General features: G+C 46.3%; 1 protein-coding gene and 1 long non-coding RNA gene across 2 annotated transcripts; both read right to left on the bottom strand.

Moving 5' to 3' along the window:
- Window positions 1-141: 141 nt before the first annotated feature.
- Window positions 142-3,473, bottom strand: LOC132073973 (uncharacterized). Its single transcript, XR_009418551.1, has 3 exons — window positions 3,076-3,473; window positions 1,555-1,600; window positions 142-480 (listed from the first exon to the last, which is right to left on the bottom strand). It is a non-coding gene; the product is annotated as an uncharacterized LOC132073973 (long non-coding RNA).
- A 348-nt stretch (window positions 3,474-3,821) lies between these two features.
- Window positions 3,822-11,558, bottom strand: LOC132073464 (ankyrin repeat domain-containing protein 26-like). Its single transcript, XM_059472556.1, has 9 exons — window positions 11,533-11,558; window positions 10,422-10,512; window positions 9,320-9,495; window positions 9,038-9,131; window positions 7,346-7,521; window positions 7,080-7,173; window positions 5,025-5,191; window positions 4,735-4,828; window positions 3,822-4,291 (listed from the first exon to the last, which is right to left on the bottom strand). The coding sequence occupies exons 1-9, from the start codon at window positions 11,556-11,558 to the stop codon at window positions 3,950-3,952; spliced, it is 1,260 nt and encodes a 419-aa protein (XP_059328539.1). The 3' UTR covers window positions 3,822-3,949.
- Between the last annotated feature and the right edge of the window lie 2,933 nt (window positions 11,559-14,491).

The following is a 14,491-nucleotide window of genomic DNA, read 5'->3' as shown; positions in this document are numbered from 1 at the left end:
TTGGTTTAACTTTTGTTTAAAAAAAAACAGAACACGAATAATGCAATATAATGAAGCTACTGTAAGAGGAAACATTTCTGACAGGTTTGTCAAGCTCAAGGATCTAGATCAGTCAATCTCCTGGTCAGAAGAAACAGATGTGGTTCTTATTGTGAGTGCAAAAGAAACCAGCTATGCAGAAAAACCCAACAGATGGGTGCACCGTGCTTGACATCCACTTCATAGAGTTTATATTCAGTCTGCAATGAACAAGTTTTCAAATCTGAACTGGGGAGAACGGAAACCATAGATGCTCTATAAAAGCAAAAAGTCTTCAGAGCCTTTCCACAGCATTTCATTTAATTAGGTAATTAATTCATTTAATTAGGTAATTTTCGGTTAAAACATCATGGTACTCCTCTATTGCTCTGCAAAGGGGATTCTGGTCCACATGGAGGTTTTTGGAAGATCCAGCAAATCCAGTTTCAAGTTCAGCAGTGGCTGGGGGGAAATGACAAGATTCCTTATGTTACTTCTACAGCAGACATGGAGAAATAAGGCACTGTAAGAAGATTTTACATTACTTGACAGTCTGCAACACTGAACAAGACTTTAACATTTCCAAGGACACCTAATAAGGGAAGAGCTGGGCACAAAGGAAGAAACTCATTTTGTGCACATGTGGTTATCAGTCAACAGCATTTCTAAAGCTACTGACAGACATTCCAGAGGCTACACCCTGAACATCTTGTGGGACTCCACACGACTCCAGTGGCCCTTAACAGGGCTTCTTAATGGAGCCCCTGCAGAGCTCTTCAACCTGAAGTCTTCGCTTTCCTTAAGTGTTCAGAGCTGTGCTTGATTACAACACTACAACTGCACAGCTGCAGTCCCTGCAAAGCAGTGACTCTGGAGGACCAGCCATCATGAAGCAAGTGGATTTCCTCTTTGGATGCCTGGCCTCAAGTTACAGAGGGTGTTTTAGGCTCCATGTTGCAAGCATTGAACTCATGTTTGCCTAAACACTACTGAACCATCTCTTCCTAAAGAAATGTTGTCTTTTATCCCTGATCAAGTTCTTCTTAATTATTCAAAACAAGACTGCAACACCTAAGCTACAAAGACAAGCCATGAATCATAGCAAAAAAAAAAAAAAAAAAAAACAAGATCTAAGAGCAGAGAATATGTAAGGTATGGTTTAGTACTGAATGCAATCCATGTACAGGGAAGAAAGGGAAGGCTGAAGCCTATAAAGATCTATAAAAATCTGGGGGCTTCTTTGATGTTTTTGCTGGAGATTAACTCTAGTGAGTAGCAGCTTCATCCTAAGCTCAGTGTTTCTGAGTGGAGCAGTGGATGAATTTTCTTTTTGCTTGTTTTTTCCTAGGCAAGTGCATAACTTTCTATGCAGTATTTTGGGAAGCAGGAGTTTTTCACATTCATGTCTATACTGGAGAGCTTTCAGAAAAAAATCTCTGTGCTTAGCAGAAGTTGAAAATAATGGCTTGAAAGATGTCAAGACTTAGAAATAACTCCTTTTTCCTTAATAACCCTCTAAATTGAATGACACATTACCTTCTTTCAGTTCCTTAGTGATTTTTTCATCCAGTTCCTGTTGTGCCTAGAATTATGCATCAAATGTAGTTAAGACATAGTATCACCCAAACGTAACTGCTAAAACTTCTAAAACATTCTTAAACCCCATGGACAACATGATTAAACCTAAAAATATCATCCCAAATGGAGGTGATGGCCTGTGATGGCCAAGAAGATGCTGAAGGCCACATGAACTATGTGGAAAGGCTGAGAGAGCTGTGACTGTTTCTTTCATGGAATAGACAAAGCTCAGATGACCCTGTCTGTGTGTATTAACTACCAGGGGTGGAGTAACAGAGATGGAGCCAAACTCTTCTCAGTGGTACCAAAAATCCAACTGCCTTAGAGCTGCACATGTTTTTCAAGCATGGACAATAAAATCCTGGGGAAGAGGGATCCCTCCAGAACATGAAATTAGACATGGGTAGTGGAAGGAAGTAGGAAATCTCAGGCCTAGACCAAAAGATGACCTAAACAGGCCTAATCCTAAGCAAAGCCATAGTAGTTGAGCTGTTGGAAGAAAGCACTTTCCCCAGTTTATGAAGCCTTCACAATGACCAGAAGAGGTCCACAGGACCCTCTGCTATATGTGCAGATTAATCAAGAGAAAGGTCTTTTTTGCCTCTTATTTATTTTAGTAACCAGCAAGTTCAAAGTGTCTCCAGCTTTAGACCAATGTGAATGCATCAGTAAGTTTGAATCAAACCCAGCAGCATAAATAGATAAAACATTTGCAATAGCACCCAAGGTTAAACAGTTCAGGCTACAAACCTTGTCATATATCTGGCTGCAAAGAAGATAGAGATTTTTGATTAACAGTCTGAAGAAGAAAGAAAAACAGCCTGAAGTTCAAAGGTCTTCAGTGAGACGCATGGCCTACATGTACATGAGGCAAGGAAAAAAGCTCACAATAGAAAAACCACTAAAATACAAGAAAGCAGGAAAATAAAACCAGAAAAGGAACAAAAGTTGAGAGAGTGTGTAGGGAGCTGACATTCCCTTTCTAACATTTTGTAGGGAAACTGGTTTCATAAATCCACCAATTTACACTGGTTACAGCTAGCAGAGTTCACTATTCTTTTCTAGATACCAATATTCATTTGCAGCAGCCTTTGGCATAGCTGTTAGGATGGAAGCTTGACAGTTTGCAAATATAACAAGTGGCCTTGAGTTCCAAAATCATCTTGAAATATTTGCTGCAGAGACACTCTCTTCCTAAGGCCCCATCTTTCAAATTCCAGTACACAGACCACGAACAGTACTTCCTATTTATGACTCAGAGAGGCTTTAAGAGTTTAAAATTTTTACAACCCTGATGACCAAAAATCTTCAGCCTTACAACATACAGCTGTGCACTGTTCTGAGGATTAGCAATTGCTTTGGCCTATTATACAATATGGCATGGAACAATAAATGGATTCTAACTTAAGGCTAATAGGGAGAACCTTGCATTTGGCTACTCTTCAGCAGGAGTCAAGAGTGGTATTTCAGAATGCTTACCTTGGCCACAGAGGCTGCAAACCTCTTTCTTGATGATAAGATCATCTCATATTGGCTTAGGAAGCTTCCTCCTAAAATAAGACTTCTGTCCAGTCCCAAATTGTTGCCAAGCTGTCCCAGTGCAGTTGAATACAGAACTGGAGTTGCAGCCAGACCTCCGCTGACAATGCTGCTTGTGATTAACGATCTGCTTTTATGGCGCTCCCGGAGGAGCTTCGCATTGGCTTCCTCAAGTCTCTCATTGGCTCTGAAACATTTGCAAGCACACAAACAGTTACCTTCAGTAGCAACACCGTCCCAAAGTTACTCTCCAGGTCCTCAACTATTATTTCACTTCTGAGATGAAGAGCCTCCCAAAGTAGTACATCATTTGACCTGAGCTTGTTGGGAGGGCCTGTTTCTAGGACGTCACACTCGGTGCAAGGAGCAGTGTCACCAACGCTTAGGAGTGCTCAGCATGAGGGCTTCAAAGCCTGCTGTGAAAGCCAAGTGTCTATGGAGCTTCTTCTGGAAGGTACATCACCTCTGTCACAACTCTGGGCTGATCCCTTTCCCAAGGAAGGCTCAAAGCTCAGAGCCACTGCTTAAACAGAAGCCAAAAAAGATAATTCCTATATTTCCTTCACAGAATCCAATTCTGTTCTGCCTATTCATATTCAAAGAGTAATGGACATCAAATTTATCTTTTGTGTGGTCCACAGGATGAAGAGATTATAGAAACTGGCAAAAAAAGCTGCCAGTTAAAAAATCATCAACTTGAAAAGTATCCTATTCATGGCATAATGTTGCTACTGTGGTGTTGCTGTTGGAACACTAAAGAGAAATGAAGAGAAGGCTGATGAAGAGCAAGGTCTTTCACCAGAATTATGCCATCTCATGCTTCCACACAGGACTCTAAGCAGGTGGAGAAGAGTGATTTGGAATGAAGATGCAGGAGGAAACAAGAGCCACTTTTATTATCACTACAAAAAATATGGACTTGCCTTTCCAGTTCCATTGCTTGCCATTTGCTAACATTCACTTCCTTCAGATACAGCTTCTTGTACTTTTCCACTTCTGCCTGTATACATTGTTTTTGAAAAGTACTCTCTTGTTCAGTATCTTTTATCCTGTCCAATTCACATTCAAGATCTCTAATTCTGTCTTTTAGCTGGTTGGTCAGTGAGTCATAATTGGCTCTGCTCTGTTTTATGAACTCCTGGGAGGCTGCCTGTGCCTGAAAGAGACAGTGCACCTTCAACCACCAGAAAGAAAAAGAGAACTCTCCCCACCTGTCAGTTGCATGTACCCAAGTTCAAGGGCCCAGCCTGGCTCACAGAGGCAGCTGTGCCTTCTCGCTACCATCAGCAGTTAAGGCAGAACCCTGGGGCTAATACCCTAAGTCTTTTCACTCAGGATGAAGCCCAAATTAGTACTACTGTTCAAATCTCCTAATGAAAGGGCACGATCTCTGTAGGACAGGGCATAGAGAACACTCAAAGGCCACTTGCTATGAAAGACAGATAGGACCTCAGCTGCTTTCTGAGGAGCCTCTATTCAGCAGAATGCAGGAACTGAGCTCCCCTTGGCTCTCTGGGAAAACCACACTACAAAATTTCCCCATAGAAATAAGTAACTAGTCTCAGGATTCATCAGTAGGGAAATGTATGAGCAGCTTACAGAGGTAGTGGCTTGCAGGTCTCTCTGCAGGGCTTCAATTTTGTGGCTTTGTTGCTGGACAGTGGTTTCCAAACTGGTATTTTCAAATCCAAGGCTTAAAAGAAATATAATTCTTACTATAAAAATCTGCCACAGTACCAATTCGAAAAGAACAGAGTAAAATATTGAAAATCAAGTACATCATTCAAAACCATAATGATTTCCTCTGATGCAACAAGGGCTCTATTCTGTGGTTTCCACCCAACTTCTGCCATCACCAGACACTTTGTCCCACTGTGTTGTTCTCTTACCATTGCACGTGTTCTTCAAGTTGTTTCACAGTCTGCAAATATGCTGACAACTGGTCCTGCAGCTCCAGGACAGAAGCTGTTGTTTCTCTTTCTTTCTCATCTGAGGCAGCCATCTGGTTCTGAACAAAAGACTCAGAATTTTGGTATTTTTCTTCCATCTCCCGCAGCTGTAAAATGACAGAAAGAGTCCACAGTCTTCAGTGAGCTTTTATACAGGGCAGTCAGCTGCTGCAGATATCTGCCCATGCCCACTGCCCAAAGAACTGCAATCATCTCAAGTACCTTCAAACCTTCTATAGCAAATGAACACAAGCTGTGTTACTTCCTAATCTTCTACAGAAGCCTCTCCCATCCCTTCACAGATTTACTAGAGCACAGCTCTAAGCACTGACACTGCTGCTCTGACCCTTTTGGGGACCTGTGCTGATGCTCTTTGTATTCACTTTATTTGCTACTGCAGGAAAGCATAAACTGAAATGCTTTTAGTCATAAAGAAGGAAGGAGTCTTGCAAGTGTCAGAGGAAAACTGCTCCAGTGGACCTACTCTGGAGCATAGCATGGCACCAGGGAGAGTTTTCTGAAGTGGCAGAGACCTCAAATGCAGCACTGAGAAAGATGCCCAGCTCCCACTGAGCGGGAAGCAGTGGATTCCTGAGGAATGGCAGCTCTGCCTCTGTGTGGTAGGGCCGGGAGGGATGGCAGCAGTTCTATCCTGGTGAGCACCATGTCAGCAAAGGCTCCAGGTGAACTAAGCCATAGACCTGCTCTGGAGTTGGGAATCATGCCAAGGTGCTTGGGGAGTCTTCTTAAACAAGGAAGACCTCGAATGTAGAGCAAAGAGAGGAATCCCACTGTCGCAGATATCTTTTATGAAAAATCCTTTCCTTAGGATTTTTCCTCCTGAGAAGCTAAGAGGCCTCAGGAAAAAAATGTAAACATTGATTATCTGCTGCTTTGCAATGCAATAGGTGAATCTTTGATTGGCCCATGTTGGATGTTTGTAATTAATAGCTAATTGCAGCCCAGCTGGCTTGGATACAGAGCCGAGCCACAAACCTTTGTTATCATTTTTTGCTATTCTATTCTTAGCTAGCCTTCTGATAAAATCCTTTATTCTATACTTTTAGTGTAGTTTTAATGAAATATATATCAGAGAATAATAAATCAAGCCTTCTGAAACATGGGGTCAGATCCTCATCTCTTCCCTCATCCAAGAACCCCAGTGAACACCATCACAACCCACACCCCTGAGTGAGGAGTGTGGAAACCATGAGGAGAGGCAGCTCTACCTCTCCATGGTTAGAGGAGGAGGCAGGAGGGACAAAGGCACATCAAAGCTCAATGTAACCACCACTTCCTAGGTCTCTCTCCTTCCCCCGGGAATACTGTCTTGCTCTTTTTCAAGATGTATTGGAAGAGAGAGGCATGCACAGCTTGATTCTAAAGGCACAGGCTTTCCCTAACTCTGCTCAAACCCTAGACAACTCCTTATGCAAGTACAGGCTGCCCTTCTCCAAGTCAGCCGCAAGGCTCTGACAGTAACTGACAGTGAAGCTTTGGATGTAGATTGCTCTAGAACTGCACTGGCAACCTTGTGCCAATGAAAGTGCAGGTGTGAAACGGAGTCCTCAGGAAATGGTGTTCAACAAGCATGAAGTTTTTGCTGAGCATATTATGGGTGCTTTTACTTCTTCAGTTGCAGAATTACACCTGTCTTCAGAGTGAATTCAATTAAGAAATGCTGCTGGCCACCAGTAGGTAGCCAAAAAACACTAATGAACTCTCACTTCTCTTTTTCCAGCCAAGCAGCCCAATGCTGCAGGGCAAAACAGAGAAAACTTCACTGCTTCTATTCAAGAAGAACAGAACTGCCACTCAAAGACCACTTGCTATGAATGTCAGGTCCTCAGCTGGCTTCTGAGAAGCTTGCATTCAGGAGAATAAGAACACAGAGCTTCCCTCAGCTCTTCAAGAGTAGTCCACAATACAATTTCCCCATGGAAATAGGTAACCAGGTTCAGGAGTCTCCAAGAGAGAAATTTATGAGCAGCTTACTGAGGCAGAAGCTTGCAGGTCTCTCTGCAGGGCTTCAATCCTGTCGTTTTGTTGCTGGACAGTGGCTTCCAACTTGGTATTTTGAATTTCAAGGCTTTAGGAGAAATAGAGGTCTTACTGCCAGAAAAAGCACCAGTACAAGCATCAGTCCCAGCATGAAGTAACAGAACTGAAAAGGGCCCTTTACAATCAGAGAATCTATTCTGTGGTTTCTGCTCAGCCCCTGCAAGCAACACACACCTCACCCCACTGTATTGTTCCCTTACCATTGCACATGTTCTGTCAGTCCTTTCACAGTAGTCTGGTTCTCCAAATATGCCAAGAGCTGGTCCTGCAGCGCCTGGACAGCAGACAGCTCTTCTCTATCCTCCTCATCTGAGGTAGCCATCAGGTTCTGAACAAAAGACTCAGAATTTTGGTAATTTTCTTCCATCTCCCGCAGCTGTAAAATGACAGAAAGAGTCCACAGTCTTCAGTGAGCTTTTATACAGGGCAGTCAGCTGCTGCCCAAGGACTCACCTGCTGCAGATATCTGTCCATGCCCACTGCCCATAGAATTGTAATCATCTCAAGTACCTTCAAACCTTCTACTAGCAAATGAACACAAGCTGTGTTACTTCCTAATCTTCTACAGCAGCCTCTTCCATCCCTTCACAGATTTCCCAGAGCACAGCTCTAAGCACTGACACTGCTGCTCTGACCCTTTTGGGGACCTGTGCTGATGCTCTTTGTATTCACTTTATTTGCTACTGCAGGAAAGCATAAACTGAAATGCTTTTAGTCATAAAGAAGGAAGGAGTCTTGCAAGTGTCAGATGAAAACTGCTCCAGTGGACCTACTCTGGAGCATAGCATTGTGCCATGGGAGCAGAGGGAGTTTTCTGAAGTGGCAGAGACCTCAAATGCAGCACTGAGAGAGATGCCCAGCTCCCACTGAGCGGGAAGCAGTGGATTCCTGAGGAATGGCAGCTCTGCCTCTGTGTGGTAGGGCCGGGAGGGATGGCAGCAGTTCTATCCTGGTGAGCACCATGTCAGCAAAGGCTCCAGGTGAACTAAGCCATAGGCCTGCTCTGGAGTTGGGAATCATGCCAGGGTGCTTGGAGAGTGTTCTTAAACAAGGAAGACCTCGAATGTAAAGCAGAGAGAGGAATCCCATGCCTCTGAGTGAGGAGTGTGGAAACCATGAGGAGAGGCAGCTCTACCTCTCCATGGTTAGAGGAGGAGGCAGGAGGGACAAAGGCACATCAAAGCTCAATGTAACCACCACTTCCTAGGTCTCTCTCCTTCCCCCGGGAATACTGTCTTGCTCTTTTTCAAGATGTATTGGAAGAGAGAGGCATGCACAGCTTGATTCTAAAGGCACAGGCTTTCCCTAACTCTGCTCAAACCCTAGACAACTCCTTATGCAAGTACAGGCTGCCCTTCTCCAAGTCAGCCTCAAGGCTCTGACGGTAACTGACAGTGAAGCTTTGGATGTAGATTGCTCTAGAATTGCATTGGCAACCTTCTGCTGTAGGTGTGAAACGGAGTCCTCAGGAAATGGTGTTCAACAAGCATGAAGTTTTTGCTGAGCATATTATGGGTGCTTTTACTTCTTCAGTTGCAGAATTACACCCGTCTTCAGAGTGAATTCAATTAAGAAATGCTGCTGGCCACCAGTAGGTAGCCAAAAAACACTAATGAACTCTCACTTCTCTTTTTCCAGCCAAGCAGCCCAATGCTGCAGGGCAAAACAGAGAAAACTTCACTGCTTCTATTCAAGAAGAATAGAACTGCCACTCAAAGGCCACTTGCTATGAATGTCAGGTCCTCAGCTGGCTTCTGAGAAGCTTGCATTCAGGAGAATAAGAACACAGAGCTTCCCTCAGCTCTTCAAGAGTAGTCCACAATACAATTTCCCCATGGAAATAGGTAACCAGGTTCAGGAGTCTCCAAGAGAGAAATTTATGAGCAGCTTACTGAGGCAGAAGCTTGCAGGTCTCTCTGCAGGGCTTCAATCCTGTCGTTTTGTTGCTGGACAGTGGCTTCCAACTTGGTATTTTGAATTTCAAGGCTTTAGGAGAAATAGAGGTCTTATTGAAGAAAATTCTACAAGGAGTGATCCAATTCTAGATAAACAGTGTGCAGTAACAGAATCAGAAACAAGAATGCATTTCAAAATGAGAGATTGTGTGCTGTGGAAGCCCCTGTCCCAGCCCCTGCAAGCAACACACACCTCACCCCACTGTATTGTTCCCTTACCATTGCACATGTTCTGTCAGTCCTTTCACAGTAGTCTGGTTCTCCAAATATGCCAAGAGCTGGTCCTGCAGCGCCTGGACAGCAGACAGCTCTTCTCTATCCTTCTCATCCAATGCAATCTTCAAGTCACGAACACAATGCTTAGACTTAAGATAGTTTTCTTCCATCTCCTGCAGCTGTAAAATGACAGAGTCCACATTCGTCAGTGAGCTTTTATACAGGGCAGTCAGCTGCTGCCCAAGGACTCACCTGCTGCAGATATCTTCCCATGCTCACTGCTCAAAGAACTGTAATCATCTTAATTACCTTCAAACCTTCTATAGCAAATGAACACAAGCTGTGTTACTTCCTAATCTTCTACAGAAGCCTCTCCCATCCCTCCACAGATTTCCCAGAGCACAGCTCTAAGCACTGACACTGCTGCTCTGACCCTTTTGGGGACCTGTGCTGATGCTCTTTGTATTCACTTTATTTGCTACTGCAGGAAAGCATAAACTGAAATGCTTTTAGTCATAAAGAAGGAAGGAGTCTTGCAAGTGTCAGATGAAAACTGCTCCAGTGGACCTATTCTGGAGCATAGCATGGCACCAGGGAGAGTTTTCTGAAGTGGCAGAGACCTCAAATGCAGCACTGAGAGAGGTGCCCAGCTCCCACTGAGCGGGAAGCAGTGGATTCCTGAGGAATGGCAGCTCTGCCTCTGTGTGGTAGGGCCGGGAGGGATGGCAGCAGTTCTATCCTGGTGAGCACCATGTCAGCAAAGGCTCCAGGTGAACTAAGCCATAGGCCTGCTCTGGAGTTGGGAATCATGCCAGGTTGCTTGGGGAGTGTTCTTAAACAAGGAAGACCTCGAATGTAAAGCAGAGAGAAGAATCCCATGCCCCTGACTGGGAAGTGGTGAAACTCTGAAGAGAGGCAGCTCTACCTCAGCATGGTGGGGCGCAAAGGCAGAAGGGACTGAGGAAGATCAAAGCCCAATGTAACCACTACTTGCTTAGGTCTCTTTTCTTCTGGTCCACAGGATACTCTTTTGTTCTTTTTCGTGATGGACAGGAAAGCTTCAAGCACCCCATGTTTTATTCCTGTAGGAACAGGCTTTCCATACCTCTGCTTCAACCCTCTCCAACTCCTCCTGCAAGCGCAGATTGTCTTCATCCTCATCAGCCTCATGTCTTGTAGTAACAGCAAGAGCAGCCCTAAAGCATCCAAAATTTGATAGGAAAGGTCCAATTTGGCATCTTTTTTCCCTGCCTGCTCCCAAGTCTACTCCTTCCCCTTTCCTACAAGAACAGTGAAAGGACAGCCAAGTACATGGAAGTCTAGAGAATTCAGCTTAGAAGGAACCTCAGGATGACTCCAGTCCTACTGCCTCTGCAGTGCAGCCTCGACTATGGGGTAAGGCCATGCTGTTTAATGGTCCTTCAACTACTCTTTAAAATCCCCCTTGATGCAGCTGCATGTACTCCTGGAGCAAGCTGTTCAACTGCCTGACCATCTACACAGCAAGATGTTTTCTCTTCATGTGTGGCTGGAATCCATCAACTGTGGTTGGAACCCATCAGTTCCCCTTGGACAAGTTTCTTCTCTTTTTCCCAATGCTCCCATTCATAGCACTTAGTTCCTTTGCTTAAAACCCTCTCTACTGCAGAGCAACCTTGCTGCTGATCTAATGGCAAGTTTCCCAGTGAGTTGGGCTCTGTGTGAGGAGAGTGCACCACAGACAACACGTTCTGGCAGTCCTCAGCAGACAAAATACAAGACAACCGAGGGTCTAAGAGCAGCTAAGAGCAGATCTGCATTTACCAGTCACACTGGAAGAGCCTCAGGGCACAAGAGAATGGGTGAGGTCTAAGCAGCTGTGAATCAGCCCTGCAGAGACAGCGGCAAAGCCGGCAGCATGCACTTCCAACAGTGCTCCAGCTAACCAGGCCGCTCCAAGCCGTGAAAAACCCTAGAGTTCACTCTCCAGCTGACAGGACAAATCCCGCTTTTCAAGCCATTCGCTTGAACGCCATCCCACACAGGCCTTAAGGGCGAGGGCTTCCATGTGGCATCGAAAGCTGCAGAGGGGTGCTGATCACACCATGCTGATATTCTCGTTCTGCCTTTTTCTGAGGAGAAGGCTGCTGAGGACTAGTGGAGCTTGGCTCACAAAATGCCGCGGCAGCGCCTGCCAGAAGCAGCCAAGGTGTCCCATCAGTGGCCCACAAACTGACCGCCTCAGCTGCACTCGCGGCTCCATGCCGACTCTCTTGAACCCCCAGCGCCACGGCCTCAGCCATGCCCGGTCGCGGCGGGCGGCCGTGCGGTGCAGCCGGCCCTGGACCTTGTCCCTGCGCTCGGAGGCACCGGCGGCGGCACAGGGCTGCCCAGACGGGCTGCTGGATGGCCACTGCCGCCGCCTACTGCCGAACAGCCACCCGACTCTCTTCTGCGGGGCGTGCGACGACATGGCCCTGCTGGGGGCGATCAGCAGCTGGAAGCACCCGGGGGGCTGATTGGCCCCGGGTGTGGATGGGCGATGAAGGACAGGGAAGCGAAAAGGACCAGAACAGGCGCTCGGCACAAGGCAAACAAGGTCGCCCCGCGCAGTGGCGGCGGTCTGGATCCCCCGAGAGGGCGGCAGGGACGGGCAGTGCTGCGGCTCCCCAGCGGTTTAGGCAGCTCCGACCGCCCGCTCCGGGCACCCACAGAACCTGCGGCGCCACAACGGCCGGCGGCACGCGCGGGGAGGCACCCGGGGCGTCACAGAGGCCGGGCCGCTCCGGCCGGGCCGGGGGCTGCGGCACGCGCTCGAGAAACTCTCGCCTCATCCGCCCTGGAATCTGCCCTCAGTGCATGGCCGCGGTGCCGCTGGACTCACGGCCCCGAAATGAAGCTCAGGTGGGGTCGGATCCCAGTCCGAGCGGGCGGCGCCACCGGAGCTCTCAGGCATCTCGGAGGTGATCGCTCCGAGGCTGCAATGCCGGAGTTCCAGGACAATTCCCCAACTCTGTCTTGTCCCTCTTGAAGAGCAGACAGAACCTTTATCCCCCTACACCATGGTAACTGCTGGCACTTGCTGCTATGCCAGCTGCTGTGGGGGCCTGAATATATGTATTGTTATGGAGAGAGTCCCTGTTAAGATCCATGTATTGTAAGATCTGTGTGGGTCCGAGTTGCTCCAAACGAGCTACAGCTGCAAAGTCCTTAGTTGGGCAGCAGCTGTAGCTCGTGAAGGTAACTGGAATAAATAGGGGCGGGTTGAGAGCCCAGGAGGAGCCCCTGAGAAGACAGGAAGGACTGTGCTGCAGAGAATGGAGTAGAGCCCCAGCAGAGAGGCAGGAACAACGCTGCAGTGAAGATTACCACAAGCTGCCAACGCTGGTTTTGTGTTTTGCTGCTCCACCTGCCAAGTGACAGCCCGCGGCCTGCTCCAGACACGCTTGAAAACACATCCCTGTTGGTCCCAGTCACAAGAGAGTGTGAATGCCCAGAGGTTCTGCACTTGCTTTCTGGGCGACTTCAGTTTACTCTTTCTTGAGTCATTGTGCTTTGCATGGTGTTGTGAAGTCTTCTAAACTGAAGAAGTGTTGGAAAGGTGATTTCGATGTGAAGAAGGTTAGTAGATGCAAAAAGGGGATGAATGGACTTTGTCTGTAGCACTGTGCCAGAATAAATGAAACTTGCCAGTAATATGGTCCTTTGTTGCAGACTTGCCAGGATGTATAGCACAAGTTCTTGCTGCCCTATTAACCTGTGACCCTTGCAGTCATTCAGCTCTCAGGGACATGTCAGTTTTTATTCACAAAGATGCAGTGACAGTAAGAGTCACTTCCCAGTCTAGTGTTAAAAGGAGATGATGCTGTGTAGATGAGGGAAGTATGCTGGGGGATCTGTCCCCCAGTATGTTTGGAAAAGAAAACTTACACCACTATCAGTGTGATAATTAGTGTTTGGTCCCAGTGCTTTCTCAAGTGACTCCCGCAGTGTTGCCTGTCCCCAGGCCTAGTGTAGGTGAGATAACTTTGTAATGTTTAAGTCTCTGTTCATATCGTGTGGCATGTCCCATAATCACTCCAACAAGACTTCTGGAGTAAATCCTTTCAAATGGCTCAGGAATTTCCTATGTTCCCTCCTCTTTCACTATTCTCCCAAATTCATAGTCTCTTGCAGCCAGAGTTCTGAACTCTATTGTGTTCTGTCTTTAAAGCTTCCCTGAACAGCCTTTGGGGCTTCAGCTGCAACTTTGTTATTGTATTTGTTGTTGTTAGCTAGCTTTAAAACACAGCTTGATGGAATGGGAGGTGAAGTATAAGACAGTGTTGGGATACAATACAGCTTTTCGAAAGGAACAGTATATACTCGGGCAGGGCTTTTGTGCTGCCCTGTTGCCTTCCTACCTCTGTTTCCCTATGTCGGAGAATACTCCTCTAATTAGTTGTGCTCTCAGAAACGCGTTACTGCTTTTCATGGGCACTTTATGCCATCTAGTGGCAGCCCGTATGTCTTCGTGTACTGTTTGCCTCACAATTTTACTTTTTGGGCACGATACAACTTTTTTGTGTGACTCCTCCATCAAGCAGCAAGGTGCAACCCTCCATCCATGCTACTGACTGTACTGCTGTGGTGAAGGGTCAGCAGACTCGATGGAATGGTCAGATTGGGTGAAGGATCCAGTGTCAAGTAAAACCACAGGAGTGCTCAAAATCAGTGCTTTTCTGAAGCTTAATGGACTTGTGAGTTAATGAACCAAATACTCATTATGTGATTGTATGGAAGCCTGGTTGCTGATTTATGGGTGTATCCTGGAAGCTAACAAATTTTACAAAGAATGACTGAGGGAACTGGGGTTGTTTAGTGTAGAGAAAAGGAAACAGCAGGGAGACCTTATCACTCTCCAGGAGGATCTGAAAAGGAAATTGTAGCCAGGTGGGGCTCAGTTTCTTATCCCAGGTAACAAGTCATAGGACAAAAGGAAATGCTTCAGGATGTACCGGGGAGGTTTATGCTGGATAATAAGAAAAAAATTCTTCACAGAAGGGTTTGTCAAGCATTGGAAGAGGCTGCCTAGGGAAGTGGCTGAGTCACCATTCCTGGAACTATTTAAAAGATGTGCAGAAGGGGCACTCAGGGACATTGTTCAGTAGTGGACTTGTCAGGGCTGGCTTAACAATTGGACTTGACAACCTTAAG

This window comes from Ammospiza nelsoni, chromosome 5, assembly GCF_027579445.1.
Source record: "Ammospiza nelsoni isolate bAmmNel1 chromosome 5, bAmmNel1.pri, whole genome shotgun sequence".
Lineage (NCBI taxonomy): Eukaryota > Metazoa > Chordata > Aves > Passeriformes > Passerellidae > Ammospiza > Ammospiza nelsoni.
Note: the sequence above shows the minus strand (reverse complement) of the source record. Positions and strands in the feature narration are given on the sequence as shown.

Coding starts and splice junctions, on each gene's coding strand:
- LOC132073464 (XM_059472556.1), bottom strand. CDS start 11,558: ATGGAGCCGCGAGTGCAGCTGAGGCG. Junction 5,192..7,079: donor ACCTGCAAGCTTCTGCCTCA/GTAAGCTGCTCA, acceptor GTCATTTTACAG/CTGCGGGAGATGGAAGAAAA. Junction 4,292..4,734: donor ACCTGCAAGCCACTACCTCT/GTAAGCTGCTCA, acceptor TGTCTCTTTCAG/GCACAGGCAGCCTCCCAGGA.